Raw genomic sequence first — 26,654 nt, 5'->3', positions numbered from 1 at the left:
ATCTCAAGCCCGGAGTTTTTCTCACTTTTGCTATTTTGATGCTATCCCCATCCTGCAGGTCCAGGGCAGAGAGCAGCTGCTGGGTGCTTAGTTGTTGTCTGAGGTCAAACCATGCCACAAACACTACCTAATACATCAGCAACACACATTTAAACTACCTGATCTGCTTGACATAAGACTGCTCAGTGGGGAGTCTTACTTGTTTGTATGTACATTTTCTTCCAGCAGAATTATGCCACTTAGTATAAATGGTTATGTGTTCATTGCTTAAAGATAGACGGACACTTCATGTCAACTACTAGTGCAGGAGAGTCACTTTCAGTGCTTTGGTCCGACGGAAACAGAGTAGAAGACAACACTACAGCTACAGTAGAGCCAGTACTTCTAAATGCAGAAACATGTAATTGGTTTACAAAATGTAAATCTTGATCCTCAATCAATGCAAAGCAAATCCCATTTGTATTTCTTTTGCCATAGCTCTAGAGCTTACAAAAGATACTCTGGGTATGTCCGTTTACATTTCACGTTTGAAGCGCAGAGCATCTGGATATTCTAGTACTTTCCTTTCTCCTCAGTTCTCTGCTATTACAATGTTATTTCTTCAGGTCAAGAAAAACTGGAAAAATGTTTTCTCTGTAGACTGTCTACAGAACTATGAACACTGGCCAGAGGAGATGGGTCAAAAGATGGGTCCATTTCCAAGGGCTACAGACTGGCTTACTTTCACGCTAGCCTAGCTCTGAGAACTTGAAATCTGAATTTTGATCCCTATGTGACAGTGCTGCACACTGCCACCAGATTCCTGGGACAGAAAGCTCACATTTCTGAAGATCAAACGCTATTTTCTTTGGGGATTTTTCTATAGCTGGAAAATCTATTTCTGAACTTAATTAATACACTTTTTCCCTCAGCTACTTCCTGTGGGTTTTGAAAGAATATACCATGAAGTTCAGAAAGCAGCAGCAGCTTCTGTGCAACATCTGGTGTCCTTTAATTCAAATGTTTATAGAAACGGTTTAAGCATATATATGCCAATCCATATGGAATAACCACATTTTTTCCTTACACCAAAACACTTCACAAACACTACTCACACTGATAGACAGTAACTAACAAACATACAATATGACATTCACATTCTTTAAAATTTCCCATTTTTCTGTCTTTTTTTGGCACATCCAATGGCTCAATTTATTTTTCCTTAAGTATTTTCCAGTATATAAAACCTTGGCAGAAAATAAAACTTAACAGAAAAATGTCAACTGTATTTACAGCAAGAACACCGCTTCCCCCTCCCCCTGCCCCTAGTATGTTTAATTGTGCAGATACTGGAATTGTACACATTTATTCTCATGTGTTCTTGCTACTTTTTTTATTATTTTTCACTATCCATTTTTTCATACAAGAATATCCTAGTACTTTCCATAGAACACTTGCCCTCATTCAGTGTGAAACTGAGGTGCTGCAAAGTGAACAAAGCAACTGAGCAGTGTATAGTCACACTTTTCAGTGAGAAGTTGTAAGCTACATACAGAACCACGTGGAAGTCAGAGTCTCCTCAAACTTCATCTCGGTAAGCAATGCATTATTTCTGTATATAGTATTAAAGATGTCTATCTATCATCACTGTCATGTTGCATTAAACTCCATGTGGACATTTAGCTGAATTAACCGCACTGATCTCTGCATTTTAAAATCTCTTAAAATTAAAAGACACTCAAACTGCATAAACAAGCATTCTTCATCCTGAATGGCAGATGTGCACACAGATGCACAAACCTCAAAACGTAACTTGTCAGTTACAGCATAATAAAGCAGTAGTAGTATAATTTACACATGTACAAACACACATGCATGCCTCACATAAGGGAGACAAACTTTGTACAATGTGGCAATGATTGGGAAGAGAATGGACGTTACAAGCTTGCTAAGATAAAAACAGATTCACCTTGCAAGTTGTGAGACATGCCAGAATAGGGGTCAGAAGAAGTATGGAATGGGTCTGAGAGCTAGCAGCACCAGGTAAAAAAACAAACCAGCATGATGGACATGTCAGGCAGAAGTTGTGTGGGTAGCACCTGCTCCATACAACACAGGTGATAAAGCCAGAATGAGAAACTGAGTGTCTCAGGACCTTGGGGCAGAGGGGATTGCAGGAGTTGAAAGGGATACTTTGTTAGCATGCTTGAGATAGTAGAGCTTCAGGAAGAATTAAAGGGCAGAAACATGGGATTAACTCAGGAACATGAAATAGAGACTTCTGACCGTCGCTTCATTCTGATTACTCTTCCTCTTCAAGCCTACTTTTGTTCATACCCTCTCTGCTATAATTACAATCAATAATAAGAAAGAAAGAGGTCATACTTCTATTCTTCAATTGACTTTTGTAAAAAAGGGGATTGCCTTGTTACAGGTCTCACCAGAAACAAGACTGCTACTAGAAGAGTATACTACTACAAAGACTACTACCAGAATTTCAACTTTGTCAAAGGACAGTGCTACCAAACTGGTAATGTTTGGTGGCCCTGCATCTGCCACTTTAGATCATCTCTCAGTTATTTAAAATAATGACATTCAAATGGAGACAGTCAGGAACTCCACTGACAAGTATGCAGTACATAGCAAAAGCCATGACACAAAAAGTAACATTGGAGTATATAATACTCAAGTTTCTAAACTACCTGGAAGTGCAGTTTAATGTAGAGTGTAACAACAGCCTGATTTTAAGCAAAAAAAATGGCAGAGATAATACTAACCAGGGTAAGCATAAAAAAATTTCCCCAATTCAGGGCCAAAACAAGATGTCATCGCAATACCCTTTGTAGCAGCTAAGGAGAAGAGTTGTCTCTCTACTAAAAAAAAAAAAAAAAATCCAGAAAACCTGTTAATCCACACGTTCTTCCCAGAGTTCTAACTAGTTACAGCTGTCCTTCATAATAGCAGATGTGGTTAATGTGGAGTCACAGGGTGGCTGAAGGTGCCAAATCATGGCTGCCACCCAACTCCATCCCATGACCTCATACTGCTTTGGAATAAGAACCTAGAGAAAAGTTACTTTCTGACTGTGAAATGCTGCTAGTTCTCCCTCTTCCTTTATGTCTGTAAGACATACAGTATGGGATTTGTGGCCATCAGAGACAGTGAAGATTTCCGTATGACAGGCAATTGGTTAATGGTATCACTCATGGGAGCATTGCTTTCTCTCAGCTCCTGACAGCAAGAAATGTTGTTGACTGTGTCTCACCTTGATAACAGAAGGACGGATCAACTACAGGATTGCAGTAAACAGGTCTCTGTTAGATGTGGCAAGAGTTTAAAAGAGAGTGGTTCTCCCAAATACAGAAATAACAATCCCATAGTATTCAAAGGAGAGAAACATCAGCACTAAATGCTTCAGACTCTGTACTGGAAACAGATAGCCAAAACCTGCCAGATTTATAATCAACTTTTACTCAGTTTTGACTCAAGCTTTCCCAATTTTCCACCTAACATCGAATAACGGTAGAAGTGTTATAAAGAAGAGCTATACAAGCTTAATATCAAGACAGGTGAGAAGTTCTTACGGCAATTAATTCTGTATTCCTGGATCTCAGGAAATCATGCAAGTTTCAACTTTTTTTTTTATTGGACTATATGCAATTTTTATAAAAGACTGATGAAAAATTTCCAATTGAAGCTAACACGTACGTCCTAACAGATCTAAAGCCTTTGGAAAAAAACTCAGCTGGGTAATGTCTTGTAATAGAAGAATAGAAGAAAAACTGAACAATTTTTTACAAAACATCAAGATACACAAGTAAACCTGAAGCCCCCTTGGCTTCTTGTTTATTATTCTTTTCAATGCTTGCCACAGTTTATATTTGTTTACATTGTTTTCTGTTATCATGGTAATTCAACCGTGAAAATATTTGGATATTTACTTTATTTATCTTGCAAGCTGTAGTGGGTTGACCCTGACTGGATGCCAGGTGCCCACCAAAGCTGCTCTATCACTCCTCTCCTCAGCTGGACAGAGGAGAGAAAATATAATGAAAGGCTCATGGGTTGAGTTAAGGACAGGGAGAGATCGCTCACCAGTTACTGTCACAGGCAAAACAGACTCAGCTTGGGGAAATTAATTAAGTTTATTGCCAATCAAGTCAGAGTAAGGTAATGAGAAATAAAAATAAAATCTTAAAACACCTGCCCCTCCACCCCTCCCTTTTTCCCAGGCTCAACTTCACTCCCAACTTCTCTACCTCCTCCTCACCCCAGCAGCACAGGGGGACAGGGAATGGGGGTTGCAGTCAGTTCATCATGCGTTGTCTTTGCTGCTCCTTCCTCCTCAGGGGGAGGACTCCTCACACTCTTCCCCTGCTCCAGTGTGGGGTCCCTCCCACGGGAGACAGTCCTCCACAAACTTCTCCAGTGTAAGTCCTTCCCAAGGGCTGCAGTTCTTCACAAACTGCTCCAGCGTGGGTCCCTTCCATGGGGTGCCATCCTTCGGGAACAGACTGTTCCAGTGTGGGTCCCCCACGGGGTCACAAGTCCTGCCAGCAAACCGGCTCCAGTATGGGCTCCTCTCCCCATGGGGCCACAGGTCCTGCCAGGGGCCTGCCTCACCATGGGCTGCAGAGGAATCTCTGCTCTGGCGCCTGGAGCACCTCCTCCCCCTCCTTCTTGACTGACCTTAGTGTTTGCAGAGTTCTTTCTCTCACATATTCTCACTCCTCTCTTCAGCTGCTGTTGCACAGGCTTTTTTCCCCCCTTCTTAAGTATGTTATCCCAGAGGTGCTACCACCATCGCTGATGGGCTCAGCCTTGGCCCGCGGCAGGTCCGTCTTAGAGTTGTCTGACATTGGCTGTATCGGACATGGGGGAAGCTTCTAGCAGCTTCTCACAGAAACCCCTCTAGGAGCCCCTCTGCTACCAAAACCTTGCCACGCAAACCCAATACACAAGCATTATGGAAGCTGAAGACCCATGGCAATGTGGGGTAATCTGGACAATCTTTTTGCTCATCTGCAGACCTGCACACAATAGAAGGCAGAGGCCTGGAGAATCTAGCTGATCTTGCATTGATGGCAGTAGCACGGACTGTCAACTCATCACTGACTTCCACAGACTCTTGAATCCAGCATCAGGGAGAAGCATGACATTCTTCTGAATACTATCAAGGTGCTTACACTGCCCTAACTTCATTTTTATGTCTGGACCAAAGCTATTCTTTTCCCCATAATTTGTTCACTTAGATTTACCTTCACTCCTAGATCCAGTTTGGCTTGTCTTTTATCAAAAGGATTATGAAGTATAAACTTGTTTATATCATTGTCTCCTTTTAAAATAAGAATTTCAAAACAGGCCATAAATTCAAACAAAAATAGATTTCTTGCTCTTCTTTGCTGCATGCATGATAAAAAAAACCCTACCATCCAAGCATATGAAAAAGTTTAAAGGCCCTTTAAGAAGCCTAGCACTTTAAAAGTCTTGGAAGACCATATTTAATTGGAGTATAAAAGAGTCAATAGAGTTTCTCTGGATTAACCTGTCACAACTAATTTAGCCAATCATACAAGCATGAGGTAAATGCTTATTTTTTAAATTGGGAAATGGTCAAAGAGAAATTGAGTGTTTAATCCCAAACCACCACAGTTATCTACAGCAGAGCTTGGCATAAACCCTAGACCTACCCAAGAACAAATTAAGTACTTAATCTACTAATTCCTTCCTTCTTCTCTTTATGTATAAAATAATTCCTATTATTATTTCAATAAAGAAAAGTCAGAGCAAAAAAAAAAAACAGAATAAAGCAGGCGGGGGTGCTTAACTATCTCCTCAGGGAGAACACAGTCAACTCTAGGTATAAGCTGAAACAGCAAGATTGTGGGAAAACTCAAATGTTAACTCTTCTCACTTCTTCCAGGGCTAGTAAGAATATGTGTCTATAGTCCTTTCAGTCTGGCATCCCACACAAACAATGCACACATTTTTTAAGAAAAAAAATGTTAACTGCTTAAGGTTATGAAAGAGGACATAAAGTGAGCACCGTGCCAACTCCCCCACACAGTTGTGATGGTCTAACTCACTGTGACTACCAACTCTGAAACCTCTGCTGGCCTTTGAGAAAACCTGGAAGCACGTTGAAAATTACTTTATGCTATGGACAAATGTGTCTATGATGTGGACAAATTCCCAGTGGAAAGCAGTTGTGAAGAGAGTACTTCCCATATTAGATTCTACAAAAATAGTAAGAAGTATCTGTAATGTAAAAATACTACATAATTTAAATTGTACATGCAGTACAATTAACCAGTATAAGATATGTACAGTTCTGACTAACAGCAATGTAAAATCAAATACATAAAACAGAACAGTATAAAGGCTACATGTTGTTTGCTTTTTATATATAGCTTTGTATAAAACATATGCATTTCATGTATTTTGACATTTGAACAGTTGAGGCACTATATCACTATAAAATATATGCATCTTGCCAAACTGAATAAAAAAACCTGGCACACAGCACAGTAAAATACATGCCACTAAAAAAAACCCCAACAATTAAAAAAATCCCCAAGCGAACCCCCTGCTCCCCCCAACCCAAATCAGGCAAAAGACAATCATATTCAGAAAGTAAACTGGAAAGCAAAATATGATGAAATAGAAACCCTGAGGCAAAAAATGTACTTCACGGGGAATAGAAATAAAATGCATCTTGGATAACAGGCAGTAGCTGTGAACAATACAAAGAGAAAGGTCTTTGCAACAAGTTCACACAGACGTCTCCAGAGAACATAATGAAATTTGGAGGAAAGTTCATATATAAATTAGTTTGACAACCACTACATATCAGGTCTGAAACCACAGACTTTTGCAGAAAAGTGAAGTTGACAGATCATTTGCTTGTAACCGGCCACCTAGAATGAGGGTCTGGAGACTCAAAATAGGCAGTTTTTATTAACTCTGAACAGGGAGTTAAGCTGACCAATCTCAAAATGAAGTCTGAAACAACCCCTATTTGGGAAAACAAAATTTAAAAAATTGATCACTTATTTGTTATAGAAAAGAGAACATAAACTCAAAGTAGACCAACAACAATCAGGCAGTGCTGCAAGCTGAGCAGGAAACAGATTTCTCAGAGTTCACTAAAACCTGAATGCATCTGAGCTCCCAAGATCCAGCTGTGCACCACGGGCATGTGCAAAGACTGAGTGGAAGCAGATGGTAGCAAAGAAATTGGTGAGATATAGGGATGAGCTCCATATTATTAAAACTAATGGGCCAAGAAGATAACCGTATTCTGCCTTGGATGAACCTGAGAAGTTTCAGAATTGAGATATCCACCAGTCTCCTTATGAAGTCAATTTGCTGACAAAACTCTATACTGAACTTTCAGGGATGTAATCTTGAGACACCACTGTAAAACAGATGCTCAAACCTCAAATCATCACTTGTCAGATGCAGTCCAATACAGCACCATATGTATAAGCACATATGAAAGACAGTTTATAACAGAGAAAGTAGACATAGTTCAGATCTTCAAATTTAAAACAGATGCAAAGTTTCAAAACTAGCTAACATTTGAAAAACAAGCTCCAATTGAATCAGGTGTATTTCAGATAATTCATAACAGAAAAGCAAAATATTTATCCCTGCCAACAAACCCTGTCTTGCTCAGACCTTCACAAGTGTTACAACCAGGGAACACATCTATATAAATCTAGAGTCTTGTCAGGTCAGTGTCTTCAGATAAAACTCTCGGGAGAGACATATTTATGTTCAGAGCACTGCTGAAGGAACTAAATATGAGAGCCAAAGATTTTGAGGCACAGATGACTTAAAGACTTCACGAATGCTGCACACGCTAACCAGAGGTAGGCCATTTTATAATATGCTATTCAAAACAAGACAGAATTTCTTGGCACATCACATTGCAATTTTCGTGCACAACTGAAAACAGATTTCTTTTAACCTATATTTTTTCAGCCACTTTCTGAAAAAGACAATGGAAATACAAATTCAGTTCACTGAAAAACTATTAAAACATCTGAGATAAACATACCAGTTCTTTGGCAACAAAATGTAGATTTTCCATCATTAAGTCTATTGAGGGATTATATGCATTTGAAATGTACTCTAATGATAAACACATGTCAGATATAGATGGAAGCCGTGATATTACTTGAGCATATCAGCAGATGATGGATGTAAAATAATGGAAATCCTGGATGTTCACTTTCTATAGCAGGTATTTCACCTTGTGGCACACAGAACAGTCACCTTGATGCTTAGAAGCTCTCAGGCATCTTCTAGGCCATTACACAGAATCACAGAATCACAGAATGTTAGGGATTGGAAGGGACCTCGAAAGATCATCTAGTCCAATCCCCCTGCCGGAGCAGGATTCCCTAGATCATGTCACACAGGAACGCGTCCAGGCGGGTTTTGAATGTCTCCAGAGAAGGAGACTCCACAACCTCTCTGGGCAGCCTGTTCCAGTGTTCAGTCACCCTCACTGTAAAGAAGTTTTTCCTCATATTTATGTGGAACCTCCTGTGTTCCAGCTTGCACCCATTGCCCCTTGTCCTGTCAAGGGATGTCACTGAGAAGAGCCTGGCTCCATCCTCTTGACACTTGCCCTTTACATATTTATAAACATTCATGAGGTCACCCCTCAGTCTCCTCTTCTCCAAGCTAAAGAGACCCAGCTCCCTCAGCCTCTCCTCATAAGGGAGATGTTCCACCCCCTTAATCATCTTCGTGGCTCTGTGCTGGACTCTCTCTAGCAGTTCCCTGTCCTTCTTGAACTGAGGGGCCCAGAACTGGACACAATACTCCAGATGCGGCCTCAGCAGGGCAGAGTAGAGGGGGAGGAGAACCTCTCGTGATCTGCTAACCACACCCCTTCTAATACACCCCAGGATGCCATTGGCCTTCTTGGCCACAAGGGCACACTGCTGGCTCATGGTCATCCTGCTGTCCACTAGGACCCCCAGGTCCCTTTCCCCTACGCTGCTCTCAAACAGGTCTGCCCCCAACTTGTACTGGTACATGGGGTTGTTCTTGCCCAGATGCAGGACTCGACACTTGCCCTTGTTATATTTCATTAAATTACTCCCCGCCCAACTCTCCAGCCTGTCCAGGTCTCTCTGAATGGCTGCGCAGCCTTCCGTTGTGTCAGCCACTCCTCCCAGTTTTGTGTCATCAGCGAACTTGCTGACAGTGCACTCTATTCCCTCATCCAAGTCATTAATGAATATATTGAATAGTACTGGTCCCAGTACCAACTCTTGAGGGACTCCGCTAGACACAGGCCTCCAACTGGACTCTGTCCCACTGACGACCACTCTCTGGCTTCTTTCCTTCAGCCAGTTCACAATCCACCTCACTACCCGATCATCCAGACCACACTTCCTCAGTTTAGCTGCGAGGATGCTGTGGGAGACCGTGTCAAACGCTTTACTGAAATCGAGATAGACCACATCCACAGCTTTACCATCATCTATCCACCGGGTTACGTCCTCATAAAAGGCTATCAAGTTGGTTGAGCATGACTTCCCGTTGGTGAAGCCATGCTGAGTGCCCCTAATGATCCCCCTATCCTTGATGTGCCTAGAGACAGCACCAAGGACAAGTTGTTCCATCACCTTTCCGGGGATGGAGGTGAGGCTGACTGGTCTATAGTTACCCGGGTCCTCCTTCTTGCCCTTTTTGAAGACTAGAGTGACATTCGCTTTCCTCCAGTCCTCAGGCACCTCTCCCGTTGCCCACGACTTAGCAAAGATGATGGAGAGTGGCCTAGCAATGACTTCCGCCAGCTCCCTCAGCACCCGCGGGTGCATCCCATCAGGGCCCATGGATTTATGGACGTCCAGGTTGCTTAATTGGTCCCTGACCCAGCCCTCATCTACCAAGACAGATTCCTCCTCTATCTATTCCTCCTCATTACACTATTATTACTTAACTCTGGCAGGCAGAATTTTCCTAATGTGTAATCACTCAACCATTTGAATCATCATGCAGTTATTTGTATTCCAAACCCAAGGAAAATTAGACCATCATGCTTTAAATTTAATGGTGTTATACTTTCGCTAAGTGACTAGTTACCTCACATTTGCCATAATTTCTCTTACCTAGTAATCTTGCCATAGAGGGGTAATATCCTGTAAACTTATGCTCTCATTTTACCAAGCTGTAACTTTTTAATGCAGCTATTCTTAGCAGCTATGTTCACTGACATCCCAATAGATGAGATTTTTCTTTAAAAAGAAATCAAATAATTCAAGAATATCTAGTTTCTCTCCTTCTACAGTTACATTTTAAAAAGTTCAAACCATAGCGCCTCCTGCACCTTTCATCTAATTTTCCAGTGTTAACAGGCTGATCTTTATATTGACTTGAAAGAGCCCTCCTAATTCCAAAACTTCTTTGTTTTAGTTTTTGTTTTTATAAATCTCAATTTCTTAATTCTGAGTTGCAGCACTTTAAAACCTGATCTGGATAGGAAAGGGGGGAAGAAATCGGAATGATTAAAAATCATTATTTTTATATGATATATAGTGAAAAACTGATAAGAGTTTAATTTGTAAAAATAAAAAGATCAAAAGACAGCAGCAGCAGTTTTTCATTTTTAGAAATACTAGGAATGTCAGATTTATTTTTTTCTGATTTTGTAATGCAATTTTGAGTCACACTACAAAGCATATATAGAGAGCTTTTCCAGTTAGTAACCTGTGAGTATCTGTCAGTCTTTAACATAAGTGTTTACAATTGTTTATATAACACTAAAGTCTTCTTAACACTTTAAGTTCTCTAAGCAACCAAAATTATGACAGATTCCAACTCTTTTATGTTCTACCTTACATTCTCTCGCCTTGCACTTATCTTCTGTGCCAACTCTATGGTGCTTCTCAATACAAGATCATGATGTAACGAACTATGGCCACCTTTCCCTCAATGGTACACTGATCTTGGTTTCTCACACAAAAAAACCCTACAACTGTTGGAAGTTAATGCTTTTAAAAACACCGCCGGTAACCTTGGTTGAAATTGCTCAATTGGTACCAGTACTTAGAGGATTAGCAGAAGGATAGATAGCGAGACAGGAAAAACGTTTTGCTTTCTCATTTGATTGAGCATGTCCTTCTCCCTGCCCCTTCATGTGGATCAACTTTATAACCTGGTTACTTTCCCTATGGATACATAAAGGATGCAATTCAAAGATTCTGTCTTTAGTACCCAAATGAATTAAGGGCAACTGAAAACTCTCACTATTAATATCTGTCCTAAATTTGTGTCTTCTCTAATCTCATTTAATGTTTTCTGTTCACCATCATCATTTTGACTGAAGGCTGTAGCACATTACTAGTACCAAACTTTCATGACAGTTGGAACTTCCATTCAACAGGCTTCTTAGTGCTTCTCCTTTCCTGTAGTACACTTGTGCTGTTAAGACTTAAAATACAGTGCTTCACAACACAGCACCACTTTCATGCACATACATCCTACCCCATTATCCCTGTAAAAATGGTATCTTTCATTAATGATCTTGAAGACCTGGTGGAAGGAGGATATCTATTATATCTGTGATGACGTTGTATGTCAGGCATTCTAGTTTCCACCCATTAATTTATTCGGTTCAACGATCGGAATGGAAGCATTCATAATTTACACCCTTTCTCTGTAGCCTAGCATTTGAGGTGCCAATCAGCTGGCACTGTATACAGTCTGATTTAGCTTCATTAATTATTGGACTAAGCTGTTCCCTCCCTTGCCTTTAAGACATATCCTGAAAAGTAGCCACATGCCCTCTGTTGGTCATGTCATTGTGAAACAGATGTTCCTCCATGCATACCGACCTCCCCCTACTTTTAGTTTAAGTATTCCTTTATGACCTTTAAAATGTTAAGTGCCAGCAGCCTGGCACAATTTTGATTATCACGCAGGTCATCTTTCCTGTCCAGCTTCCTCTTGCCCCAAAGGTTCCCCAAACACCTAAATCTCTCCTTTCTATACCATATTCTCATCCATGCACTGAAATTCTGGACCTCTGCCTGCCTCTTGGGCATTGTATGCAAGTTCAAACAATATTTCGGAGAAGGATACTAAGGAGATTATGGACATCAGAAACTTGGCCTTCCTTTATTAAAAAAAAAAAAAAAGAGCCAAACCAAGTACCATACCTTGAGAACCTTTTTGTTACGCTACTTTTTTTTTTTTCCTGCATTTTCTTCACGGAAAGCATAAAAACAAGACTACTTCTAACATTTTCTTCTGTTGTTCCCATGACTGCTCATATCCAGTAAGATATTTAAACACATCACTTAGATACTCATTTAAAATAGGAATGAAAGTTGAGAGTCACTTGTCTTTCATGACTGCTGAGACAGAAATCTTTCTAGGACTGAAAAAATACAGCCATGTGCATGTGCAGCACTATGCATCACAACATCACCACCACAGGCATATCTGAGCTTAAAAATGGTGCTTTTCCCCAGCCACCTTTTTTCCCATTTATGCTCTTGCAAGTGTGTTTATTGTGGCTGCACCTGTACCTAGATAATCCAAGCCAAATATCACTTACAAAAATGTAAATTGACTTCCTTGGGGCTTTATTGACAATATGCCTGCCCACATTCTGGTCTGACACACCAAATAAGTGAAATAAGCATATTCAAATAAAAAGCAATCACATCACTTTTGAGACTGAACCTTCTCGAAGGACAGGAATACACTTCAATACTCTTGAACAATCAGTTCAACCAGGCAACAAAATTAAGTAATACAGTTTCACAGGAATGTAAATGAATGATAGAAAGATCCCTGGACTAGTAATTTAAAATTTGACACAAAAAGGCTGTCTTCTGTCAGAGATAAGCATAGTATCTCTGTGAAAAACTGCCAAAGTTACTGGCAGTTTATTTGAATACTGAACTTTAAAAAGATTCTTTCCAGAATGGACAAAATCCAAGCTGTGATTAAACTGACATCGCTGCAATTGCTACTCTGCTGTTGAAGATGATGGTAACTTTGGTCTAGTTTATCTCCTTGCTCTCAAACGGTGACCCCACTGAGGCACATGTGTGGCAGCCTAGTTTGAATGCAAAGGGGCTAATGGAGAAGAGAGCTACAAATTGGCCCAGAGAAAGTAAGAGAAAGAGTGTTGGGGAGAAAGGAATGGCTAATCAAAGGTGGCACAGCAGTAGACAGAACATAGCATAGACAGAGCCTGATCTCTCCCACTGGAAGCCTGGGAAGGGATTGATACTGGCTGCGCTAACAGACAGATGGACAATTGGGTAGAGAAGTAGGTGGGAGAAGGGTGGAGAAAGATTTGTCAAAAATTGACAGACTTAGTTTTATACTGACATAAAACTTCAGTTGCAGCCATGGCCATGGATTCTAGGCTCTAAAATACAGAGGAGTATACATAAAAGACATGCTAAACAGCTCACAGTTGAAGTGATCAAGTTTGGAAGATAAGGAATGTTCAGGAAAAGAAAAAAAAAAACAATCAGTCACACAGAGAAAGTATTTACGCCCGAATGTGATATTCAGCACTGAATGCAAAATTCTTCACTTCATCAGTAGTCTTAGAAAGACCACAGACATTCCTGTTTAACGTTAACATCTGGTGTTTAACATGGAAAATTCTCAGGAAACAGTGGCTTCATACATTCAGCGTAACTTCCATTCAGAGTCAAAATACTCAGGACAAAAGAAATTCAACTCTGCAACACTGATTCCCAACATCAAGCCAATTATTTTAGCCTGTGTTGCAGGAAACTGCGCTATTAAATCAATGCAACACATTTCCAAAAACATAAGATGTTGACAGATGCAACTATTATATAGAGAAAAATATACCTGGTATCTGACATGCAAATGAATATCTTTCTTTAAATACTGAAATAAGAAAGGAACATAACATTTTAACATGTAGGAAAATAAATGGAGTATTATTTTACTGTTCTCGGCGAAAACACATTGTTGGAGAATGGAAAGATCTTTGTATGTACAAGGCATTGCATCCATTCTGAAGCAAAAGTAAGTAAAGTTGATAACAATGTTTCCAATAATCGATACTTAGAAAGAATGTGGGGCAGGGTAAAATGGAGATTTAAGAGTCCGGGTAGGTGATCATTAAGCTATTAAATTATCACATATTCTTCTTATAACTATGCTCTGATTGTCTATACACAATTTCTAATTTAAGAAGAGTGCAACAACCTGAAATCAGATTAAAAAAAAAGAATGAAGTTTTTCATGGGTCCCTCAAAAACACCAGCCATTCGCCCCTACATTGCCAAAATCAAAACACAACACAGCGAAGAACTAACGATAAGCATATTATACAAAGCCGAAGGACTATCAGTATTACACAAAAGATTTGATTCATACAGTAGTCTTCTCCCCATGGTTTATGGATTGAAAGCAAAATATTTTCATAAGCAAAGAATGTTAAAAATCCACATAAGTAATTATCTAGTTATGCTGCTATTAAAGGCACTAACAACAGAAACAGAAGTTTTATATCAATAATAACATCTACCCTAATCAGAATGTTTTTGTAGTGAGTAGAATTCTTCAAGGGGGCTTTTGGGGGCAGAGAGAAGGAAGAAAGTTGTGGAAAAATCCCCCAAAGCCCAAACGAAAGACAGCAACTACTCTGTGCTTGATCCAAAGCCTTTGAAGTTAACGGAAAGTCGTCAGTTAAACTGCTATAGACTTTGCGTCATGCCCCTTTCATGATTTAGTGCATTTCCTCAGATTAAATCCACAGAGAATACAGAGGTTTTGTTTTTATACATTTTCCACTATAAAGTACATTTTAAAAATAAATTAATGCAAAGATCACAAGTGTACATTCAGGATTGTCAGCTAAAATGGAAACTTATATTTTTCAAAGTCAGAAAATACAGATATTACTGTTCCTCCTCGGATGCAGATGTGTTTAATCAAAAGTTCTGCTCAATTCACAAATCACGTCTTCCTTTCTTTCCCTGTCACACAGTTAAAAAGTACTAGCAGTATCAAGTTTAAAATTTCCTTAATAAATAAGTGTATTCATTAGAATAAATGTTAAGCATTTACTGGCTGTGTAACCATGTCTTGTATGTGTTATTGTCTTGTAACCAAAGATTACCATCTAGTGATATACTCTAGGGAACCTGATGCTCTGTTAGTAGCCTTTCATAAATTGCCTTTCACAGATTGTTGGTGTGAAACATGTTTTCAGTGTAAATCTACAAAGAAGAACATAAAACAACACAAGCACTGTGAGTACCCTATTCTTGCTCTTTTTTGTTTACTGATGAAAGAGAGGTTGTGGACTGGTAAACAGACTAATAATCTCAGGCCATCACCTGCATAGTTTAAAAAAAGGTGATATGCATCATTCTATTTTGACAATATGATTTAAACTCTCTTTTGAAAGAAATAAAGGTAATACATAATCAGTCCTGTAACTTCATCCTTTTTGTTCAGGTCAGTCCTGGGCAGAAATACCTTTCTACCTCTTTCTCATGTCCTTCTTGGCCAAGGACTTCCTTAGTCCCACGTACCAGAGGTCCAGTGAATTCACGGAGGAGTTTGGGAGGTGAAACAGGGTCTTCTCACGTATGAGGCAGTCTCATTTGATAAATCACAGAAAACCTTTTCTTATTACTGTTAGTATTTTAGCTGGTTCCCCAATTCCAAATTCATTTGAGCCACACAGGTAAATAGCCATAGAAAATAAATTCACTCACCCCTGAAATAATCTCCAGAACTTTAACTGTGGCATAACAGCGTTTGGGCATCTGTTAAAAATACCTAGAACTGAAGCTAGACAGCACTAATGTCATCCCTCCAAAATCATGTTAAGTACAGCTATCCTCATCAGGCAGCTTAGACTTTTACTGATCAAAATCACACAGTGCACCAGGCTGCTCAGTCACATCCTGGCACATCTCTCTGTGGCCGTGCATGAGCTGCCCGAGATCCTGTTTCTAAAGCCTTCGAATTCCTTTTAAATTCCAAACACGACAAAGCTGGTTCCTGAACATGAAGCAATCCAAAATAAGCTCACCAGGTCTTACATGAGCAAAAAAATGCTTCTAAGAGCTAGTAATGGCTTACATTTCTGGTCTAGAAGAACTTTCCAAAGACAGTTAGAAATTGTGGCAAGCTTTTCAATAATCTTGAGACTCAGAGGAATGTGGCATGGCCCCAACAAACTGTGAAGATCACAATACACTCAGAACTTGCTGTGCAGAATCCTGTTTGCAGACAAGCATCTGCACGATTCAAACACAACAGAATTGGAGTAACAGGTGAAAATACAGGACTTAGTAGGAAAAGGTGGTGGTCTTCTCAAGGGTCACAGATTAGAGCTCAGTGCAAAAAACAGGAAAACTATGCAACAAAGGTTATGTGAAGATTGTATCTGGAAGCAAAAAATAGAGGATGTATTTATCATCTGTGAATATTTGTTGGCTTTTCTGTGAGTCAGAAGCATGTGGTCAATTCAAGCTCTGACAATAATGTATACTGGTAGTCTATTTTTCACTCAAACAAAAATACTATAGTTCTTTGCAGTTTCAGTTTCAATTTCATTCCCCCCCCGCGCCCCCCAAATACAGAAGTCGCTGAATTTTGAAGTGCATAGACTTTATTATTTAGAAAAAAATATGAAGTATTTTGACTTAAGGGAACATGGCACTCCAGATCGTTGCTTGTAGTAGAGAGTTCCATTATGCTGGAGCAGAATTCTGTCATTCTCAGTGTTTAAAACACAGAGTACTTTTTGTCATGTCCTATATATCAAAGACTTACTGGAAGAAAAACTAAATGAGATGCTACAGTAAGTTAGTCAATATCTGTCAGTACTAGTGCACAGGCAACAAAACTAACTGCAATTATGACGGAGGTGCTCAGATGTGGACCAATGTCCCGTTTTCTGGAGAAACAGCACATGATACATATAATTTTTCTAATACCATAAAAATATTAATCCATATGAACCTATCTGTCCTGCCTATCTTAACCTAAGTTACCTTAGGCCTATGTTATCAGTAAATTGAAGGTAACAGTTAAGATCTTTGTCAGTGCCCAAGTCAGTTTCCTGCTTGTAATGAACAGCATTTTTAGCACTAGCTTCTGATTTATAACTTCGGTGTGCTGGAGCACAACACTAATGAACCAAGACTCCCCTACCAGTTCATGTACATATGCTGTAAGGAACACTTCAAAATGCAATCACAGCTGTAAACACCAGCTTAAAAAAAACCACTAGACAACAGATCTGCCACATGTTTTTTAATTTTATTAATGGCTGGCAAATACGCAGACAGTACACAACTGTGTACAGAAAGTGCACAAAAACTTAGTCAAAACCTAGAAAATATAGGTCCCATTTTTCAATGGCTGTAACTAAGCACCAACCATATAAAGTCTAGTTAAAATTGCATGGCAAAATTCATTACAATTTTTACAATAGAATTTATCACCTGTTGATAGCAATGGTGCCAGCTGCAGAAACACTAAAATGGATTAAAAATATTTCAGCAGAGGTGCACAAAGAAGAACTGTTCATCTACTGCTTCTTGGCTTACAGTAACATGGTAAGCCCTATAACATTTTTATAAATTACAAAAGGAAGAAGTCTTGTGTAATGTGTCTGGTGACTCTTGCCAACTCACTCTGAAACTATAATAAATTTGATTTGCTTATTAGCAACCATCAGTATAGCAACATTGACAGCTAAATCATAAGAACTCAAGTTAGAGTGTCACTGGCTAAACACTTAGCCCAATTTCATTGCACTTGACTGAAATCTATGCAAACATTTTTTAAATAGAGAAGTATGCTTATCTTATTCTGAAAAATATATGGGGAAACATAGTAATGGAACATAAAATCTTAGTGGGCAGAAGGAATTAAACAAGTATCTTGACTACATGTCCACTATGCAAAACTAATATTCAGCATTCCACAGTGAATTAAAAGCAGATTGCCTTTTATCAATGAAAACAAACCTATGCTGAAAATGAAAACAGCCACAGGATGTTTTCCTTCAAATATTTTGAAACTCAAGTTAATGAAAAGGTAAACAGTGGTCTGCATTTCATGTGACCTACAGAATATTGCTAGGGATAGAAAATGGATGATTTTTTTTTATTGTATGTTTCATAACTAACTGTGGGAAAAGAAATAATATACTGGAAAATAGACTTTTGTTAAAACACAGAAGGGATGCCTTCTTTAGTTGGAGATATGCAATGGCCAACCAATAGCAACCAATAAAATTATGATGGCTTAGCCACCACTTGTAAACAGTACTGCAATAATTAATTGTACATGTTCTTCTACTGCAGTGAGGTTAAAAACCCTCTATGCGTTTAAAAAAGCATCAGCACCCATCCATAAACTCGGTTTGTAACATGAACCCATTCACTGCAAGGTGTGAGATTAACAGACTTTCATATCACTGAAAAACAGGACCAGCAGCAGAAAGTAACAGAAATAACAAGTTCTAAAAACCAAAACAGTTCCATGAAGATACCTGTATTATCTGTTTTCAATGATTACAGCTAAATGAAAGCCTATTTTAAGTAAATATAGAAAGCAAACAGTCAGCCATGACTATGAATTCATCAAAAATAATGGGACAAAATAAACTTGCAAGATTAATAATATTCCTTTTGTATTCTTGGCAATAAAATTGTCCTCTTAGGAAATAAAATTCCAACTGTAAACTCCTTTAAAACAATAGCATCAACTATTTCATTTTGAGGCTCCTATAGTTTATGCAACCAGCATAAGCTGGATGTATTTGAATTCCCGGCAGAAGAATCTCCTACAGGAAGTGACAAAACGTCTTACTGTTTGAATTTAGCACCCCTCTTCAAGCACGAAATCGCTCTCCATGTGTCCTCACACATCCAGAATCTTCACTTCCACACCATTTATAGAATCACAGAATCTTTGGTTGGAAAAGATCTTTAAGGTCATTAAGTCCAACTATTAACCTAGCACTGCCAAGTCCACCACTAAACCACGTCCCTAAGCACCACATCTACTTGTCTTTTAAATAACTCCAGGGATGGTGACTCCACCACTTCCCTGGGCAGCCTGTTCCCTGGGCAGCTGGTTGATAACCCTTTTGGTGAAGAAATTTTTCCTGATATCCAATCTAAACCTCCCCTGGCACAACTTGAGACCATTTCCTCTCATCCTATCGCTTGTTACCTGGGAGAAGAGGCTAACACCTCGCTACAACCTCCTTTCAAGTACTTGTAGAGAGCAATAAGGTTTCCCCTGAATCTCCTTTTCTCCAGACTAAACAACCCCAGTTCCCTCAGCTGCTCCTCATAAGACTAGTGCTCCAGATCCTTCACCATTGCCCTTCTTTGGACTTGCTCCAGCACCTCAATGTTTTTCTTGTAGTGAATACTGAACACAGTATTCAAGGTGCAGCCTCACCAGTGCCGAGTACAGGGGGACGATCACTGCCCTAGTCCTGCTGGCCACACTATTTCTGATACAAGCCAGGATCCTGATGGCCTTCTTGGCCACCTGGGCACACTTCTGGCTCATATTCAGCCACCTATCGATCAACACCCCCAGGTCCTTTTCCACCAGGCAGCTTTCCAGCCACTCTTCCCCAAGCCTGTAGCGGTGCATGGGGTGGTTGTGCCCCAAGTGCAGGACCTGACACTTAGCCTTGTTGAACCTCATACAGTTGGCCTTGGCCCATTGATCCAGCCTTTCCAGATCCCTCTGCAGAGCCTTCCTAGCCTCAAGCAGATCAACACTCCTGCTCAACTTGGTGTCACCTGCGAACTTACTGAGGGTGCACTCGATCCCCTAGTCCAGATGATTGATAAAGATATCAAAGAGAACTGGCCCCAATACTGAGCCCTGGGGAATACCACTTGTGATCGGCTGTCAACTGGATTTAACTCCATTCACCACAACTCTTTGGGCTCAGCCATCCAGCCAGTTTTTTACCCAGTGAAGCGTACACCCATCCAAGCCATGAGCAGTTAGTTTCTCACATTACAGTAACCAGTTTCTGACTAGGTCACCTTCAGACTGGAAAATCTTGGTCAAATAAATTTAAAAGAAGAATGTTGCTTTTTAGCTCCATGTCAGTATATCTGTGACCTTTTCCTTACTCTCTTCTATCATTAAGAGAAGGAAAAGCAGTAAGACGCTTCCATCCAAGCATTGCTCCAGAAATACCAAATTCCTATGATATTTTGCTATTAACTTGATTTTGTTCACATGAAGCATGGAAATCCTGCTGCACACTATGCTAATAGCTGAACTACATCACACATGACTGTGCTTTGCAACAGCATAGTTACATTGCAAACTAACGATGCCATTCGACGAGGAAATGACCAAATTCTACATTAAAACTTAGCCTATGGACTGTACCTATTTCAGATTTCAGACTCCCTCAGTGGACCACCCATAGGAATTTAGGATAAAGTGGAGGAAAATATACAATATCATGTACTGATATTTTTTGATTCAGAACTGCTTTCTGGCATCACTTCTGCCGCACGTCCCTTAAAACAGTACTCATTTCTGTTCTTTTTCAGTCTTCTTTTAGAGTGTCCTGTCTGCTCTCAATCTCAACTGGTTATTTCAGCAAGTATATTCCCACTTGTATGCCTTCATTTCATCTCTCACAGACATCACTAGTTAGACAGCTAATATTTAATAATGTACCATCAGTGCGCTTCAGGAGAAACACTGCACTGAAATCAATGAGCCACAGGGGTGTTACAATACCATCTTTATTTCAGGCTAAAGTTTGTCACGTTTTGTTCACATGGGGAAACTTCTCTCTGCATCTAAAAGTATTTAGAGCCTTTTCCCAACTGTTGTTGAAAGCTTAGATTATTTACTCTAACTGAACCATGTATATGTACTATAGAAACAAAACAAATCTATTTATGAAGACTGAAAAACCACTACTATGCTTTCTGGTATTCTATTCCATTTACTAGGGATTAACTCACCAGCCTAGATGACACGCCACTTGTACTAAACAGATACACAATTTTTTTGTAGATATGTCCTAGTGGATAAATTGCCTTAGAAAAAAAAGTAAGGTCCACAATGGAGGTGCAATGTAACATACAGAACACATTGTGCACATGCACGTACTCCCACCCACATACGCACTTTTTCCTAAGAGCACTCACAGTCACAGAAGCGGGGAAAAAAACCAAAAAACAAGCCTTACCTTTTTGCAGACACTTTCAAAATTCAGTTCTGTCCTAAGAGCAAGTCTGGTAACTTCATCTGGCTTTACTTCCTGTGGATGAAAGATACATTAATTCTTCTTATGATCAGACATTACAAAATCCTTCTAAGGTTTACCTTCCTAATAAACATTCTAACTTCATGGCATCTCCCACTGATCTCCTGAAGAAAAAATCAATTTGTTATATAAAGATTTTTCTTGTGTGTATGTAAATACCACGTTTACTGACTTCCAAAACATTACTTCCAAAACCTAATCTGACTGTATCTACTACTACTGAGGGCAACAGAGATTGTCAACAGCAAAGTATGCAGAAGGGTGATTTTATTTACAGAAACGTTTAAATTACCAGTATTGTTGTGCTACACATAAACTTTGGAAGGTCTGAAATGCCCCACTTATCTTAGACTCTGAAGTTACATCAGAATTTATCAACGTATGTGAATATATAAGTTTAAGACAATAAAAATGAAGTTGAGAAAAAAAAAAATTCTCTCTTCTGAAAAGACTGACTACACATGCAGTTTTCATTCCTGGACTTAAGCATTTCCATTGGCAGCTGAAATAGAGGAATGAAAATCCTGGACAAGTGGATTTTGTTAAAAGTTGAATATTTTATGAAACATGCCGTCATGACAGATTTCTCGTTATTTTAAAATACGTATTTTGTATATGCTGCATTACAAAATGCCCTAATAAGCTTATCAATTGAATGCACTGAATATCGGCTTTTTCCTCCTAAGGCATTGAGTCAAATAAATCATGTTACATACCAGTTGTTTGCCAGATGGCCTTTTTAAAAGCAGTTTAACTACTGTTACACAGACCCCAAATAACTTCCACACATTCATAGAAAAATGAAAAACTTTCTACAAAGAAACCATTATTCTGATAGCTTTCATCTAGATCTAGTGTATATCACAATGCTGGTGGCGTCAACACCTGAATCTGTTTGCTGAATGTCTAAAACTCTGGGAAAGTGGATGACTTAAATATAAAATAGAGTAATTTTGCAACATTTGTGGTCAATAAAGAAGAAAACCTAAATGGAAGCGCCCATGCAAAGTATTATATTTTGAGAAAACGAGACATGTCCAGGTGCTTAAGCTGCACCTACAGTTAACATTATGCTCAGATCTGGACAAGATGCTAACTGAAAACCCTTAAAAACAACTACTGCGACTATTGGCTCAGAATAATTAATATATTAGCAAAGAGTCAAATGCAAGTCAATTATAGGAGACATGATAATCTACAAGTGTCTAGAAAAAATGTACTATATAATACGGAAAGACTTTCATGTTAAACAACTAAATTATATTTGTTCCTTTCTCTCTGTTTCCCTACTTAACCATCCTTGATAAGTGTTCCAACACCTTCATTTAACATCCTGCTCCACTGTTAATTCTCCATATTCTACCCAGTTTCTATCCCAAATCTGGAGCAGTCTGAGCACTTAACTTAAATGTAATTTCAGGAAGAACCAAGTAACTTACTTTATGCTTATAGAGGGTCATACCTTGCATTTCAAAACCTTATGTTGTCATTCCTTCTATATATTAGCTACCTTACAGAGCATTTGCATCTTACCTAGATCTTTAAGATGTTGCATAAATTGCATATGTCTTAAAACTAAAAGCAAGCATATAATAATGGGAATAAAGTAACAAAACAAAATTAAATTAACAACAACAACAACAACATTTCTTTTTGTGAATGTAAGAAGAGCTTCCTGACAATGAGGACTAGAAGGCTGCAAAATCATCTCCCAAAGGTAACGGTGGAAGCCCAATCACTTGGAGGACAGAATCCAGACTGGAAAAACACTGGTGGATGTAGGAAACAATCTTCTACTGGCAGGTGGACAGTTGGATGACCTAATAGAATCTGGAGATGGAAAAGACCTATGATTCAGTTTTCCATGACTTTCCAAAGCATTTCACAGATGGTGAAAGTAGGACACGGTGGTTAAGTGACATGCTTACTGTTACATAGTTGGTTGGGGGCTATGAGTGAAGCTCTGGAACCCAATATACTGTTCCTTAAATGAAGCTGTTGCTTTGTTAAAAAAAAGATAATTCATATGATCTTCATCGCAAATAAAAATGCCTATTTCCTGTCTCTTTAGGAATTAAACACAGCAAACTGGTTCAGAGAAGAGGCAGGTAAACTTCAGCAATCCCTACACTAGAATGTCAAAGGTTTAATTTGTATATGACAATACTGTAGAATTCCCTTAACATTGCAGAATCATGTGCAATGATGGAGAAAGAATTACATTTTGCAATGTGAGGTCACGAATGGAGGTTCACTGAAATGCTTAGTATACAGAACGAGGCCAAGAACCTCCTGTTGAGGCTTAAAACCCCAAATTTATAAAGCATCTCCTTCACTTCTCTTAGATTTAAGGCAAAACAAGCATTTTTGACTTATATAGTCTTCGGCAGCACCCTGGTTTTGTAAAAGCAGCCATGTAAGTCAAGTTATTGGAATAAATAGACTTTTCTTGTGTGTCTATTGATGGTCAGCAGCAGACAGGAAAATAGAAAAAAGGACATAGTGGTATTTTTCTCAGCACAGTTTTCTTTGAGATGCACATAGCTCAGGAACTCCTGACTCACAAAGAGAACCTTTGTGTTGAATATCTCCTATGAAATCTTCTTTCACCAATTATGTTAAGGGATGTTATAAGTGGCTGCCACCTCCAGCATCTCTAGGACCAGTCCAGGAGTTCCTCCTGCCCTGCTGCTGGAGCCTGTTCAGAGACCTAGAGGTGTCCATCCCAGGTCCATAGCTATGAAGTGGCAATTGCTTTCTCATCAGCAGGTTCAACCAGTAGTGAAGCTCAGCTATGCAGCCACCTGCCACAGACAAGGCACTGCCTTCGACAGCATGCACCATGTAACACTTCCGGGACTCACATGAACTTAAGTACAGTCGGCCAAGACCTCTTCCTCCTTTTTGCCTGGTCAGGATTGAAGATCACTATTGACAGCATGCCCCCTCCCACCCTCTCTAGATTCGTGAGCACACGCACATTCATGGATCCCCCAAATATCAGCATAGCATATCCCTCTGTCCACCTAATACACCTCTGCCTGGGTCCAGAGCCTCTTTATCCATCTCATGGGCCTCCTACTTGCTGACTGGCAGCAAGTCACTAGCAGGCAGAAGCATGCACTCACACTCTTGTCTTATAGGCACCCCACGCTCACAGTTCCCACCCAAACATCAGCACAGGCCCTCTACTCACTCGATACCCTTGCCTGGACCCAGTGCCTCCCACTCACTGCTAGACCAGCTTGAAGTTTGCTAGTGAATTACACATGCCAAAGAGACACACACATGGGGTCAACCCACACCATCAGGTATAGTGAAAATACACTCTGCCTGCCCCTGTCAGCAGCACGCATCATGCACCCAGGCTGCGACCTGCGGTCCCAGTCCAGACACTGCGCCGAGAGACTCACTTGCTTCACTTGCCCCAGTCTCACCCTTAGCTGTGCCCAGGACACACACTGTTCCTGCCCTCCCAGCTGGGACATGTGCTGCTCCTGCCCCCGTGGCTGTAGCTGAGACCCTTACCCACTCCTGCTGTTGACAGCACAGGCTCGGGGCACCTACACCTTTGGTGTGACTCAAGTTGCTTGCCCCATATCCACTCATGCTGGTCCTCGCAGTAGCTGGCACCTAGTCCTTACAGCACTCACACACAAAGGGTAAAAAAGTGAGATTACATGGAAAGTTAAGAAAAGATTTATAAGAAGATGATAGATGGTGGGGATGAGGCACATGGTGTGGCCAGATAAGTGTACTGACTGGCACCGGTTGGGACTGGTCCCTCTGATGGTTGCACTCAAACAGTTATGGTCAACGGCTCAATGTCCAAGTGGACACCAGTGACGAGTGGCATTCCTCAGGGGTTGGGTATTGGGACCAGTCCTGTTCAACATCTTTGTCGGCGACATGGACAGTGTGATTGAGTGCGCCCTCAGCAAGTTTGCCGATGACACCAAGCTGTGTGGTGTGGTTGACACGCTGGAGGGAAGGGATGCCACTGAGAGGGACCTTGACAGGCTTGAGATCCGGGCCCGTGTGAACCACATGAAATTCAACATAGCCAAGTGCGAAGTCCTGCATGTGGGTCAGGACAATCTCAAGCACAAATACAGGCTGGGTGGAGAATGGATTGAGAGCAGCCCTGAGGAGGACGACTTGGGGGTGATGGTTGATGAGAAGCTCAACATGAGCTGGCAATGTGCGCTTGCAGCCCAGAAGGCCAACCATATCCTGGGCTGCATCACAAGAAGTGTGGCCAGCGGGTCAGGGGAGGTAATTCTGACCCTTTACTCTGCTCTCATGAGACCCCACCTGGAGTACTGTGTTCAGCTCTGGGGCCCCCAACATAAGAAGGACATGGAGCTGTTGGAATGAGTCCAGAGGAGGGCCACAAAGATGATCAGAGGGCTGGAGCATCTCTCCTATGATGAAAAACTGAGAGAGTTGGGGCTCTTCAGCCTGGAGAAGAGAAGGCTCTGGGGAGACCTTCTAGCAGCCTTCCAGTATCTGAAGGGGGTCTACAGGAAAGCGGGAGAGGGGCTTTTTACAAGGGCAAGTAGCGACAGGACGACGGGGAATGGTTTTAAACTGAAAGAGGGTAGATTTAGATTAGATATTAGGAAGAAATTCTTTACTATGAGGGTAGTGAGACACTGGAACAGAGAAGCTGTGGATGCCCTCTCCCTGGCAGTGTTTTAAGGCCAGGCTGGATGAGGCTTTGAGCAACCCGGTCTAGTGGAAAGGTGTCACTGCCCGTGGCAGAGGGGTTGGAACTAGATGATCTTTAAGGTCCCTTCCAGCCCAAACCATTCTATGATTCTATGATACCTATTCCCACCTATGCCCCCTAAGCATTGTTTACTAAATTTCACATAGTCCACAGGTCCCCACATATCCCAAAATCCGCATGTTCATCTCATTTCCCCTTTTTATCAGTTACAAAGTCCAGGCTGGCCTTCTACAAAGCAATACCAGTAGTTTCTTAATGGTCCGTTATTAGAGAGTAGAGACTTTTTGTCTTTGCCACTATCTCCGCTACCCCTTGTCCACCAGCTCTTTTCCTCTCTGTGTTTTTGTTCACCCTTTCCCCCTTCACTTATTATCCATGTAGTATTGAAAAGGTCCACAACCGGAGGCTTGTAATGTAGAATGCTCTCACCAGCTTCCACATGTCCTCACAGATTATAGCTGCTTTTTGAAATCATGTCAATACTAGGTATCATAACATCCTGTGTCAGTAAGTTTCCAAGATTAATGAGGTGTTATGTTCTAAGTGAAGAGGGAATACAAAAGTTATGAGGGAATCAAATAAATATGCTACTTTATGAAGTATCTGGTCCACAATAATCCCAGA

At 40.3% G+C, this 26,654-nt stretch overlaps 1 protein-coding gene across 1 annotated transcript in view; it reads right to left on the bottom strand.

Annotated features, from left to right (window-relative positions):
* SRFBP1 (serum response factor binding protein 1) overlaps positions 1-26,654 on the bottom strand; it is a 96,728-nt gene that overhangs the window by 8,693 nt on the left and 61,381 nt on the right. Inside the window, exon 4 of the mRNA XM_068422995.1 lies at positions 21,221-21,292. Coding sequence (XP_068279096.1) covers positions 21,221-21,292 — 72 coding nt within the window. The remainder of the gene's footprint in view (positions 1-21,220; positions 21,293-26,654) is intronic.

The sequence above is a fragment of the Nyctibius grandis genome, chromosome Z, assembly GCF_013368605.1.
Source record: "Nyctibius grandis isolate bNycGra1 chromosome Z, bNycGra1.pri, whole genome shotgun sequence".
Lineage (NCBI taxonomy): Eukaryota > Metazoa > Chordata > Aves > Nyctibiiformes > Nyctibiidae > Nyctibius > Nyctibius grandis.
Note: the sequence above shows the minus strand (reverse complement) of the source record. Positions and strands in the feature narration are given on the sequence as shown.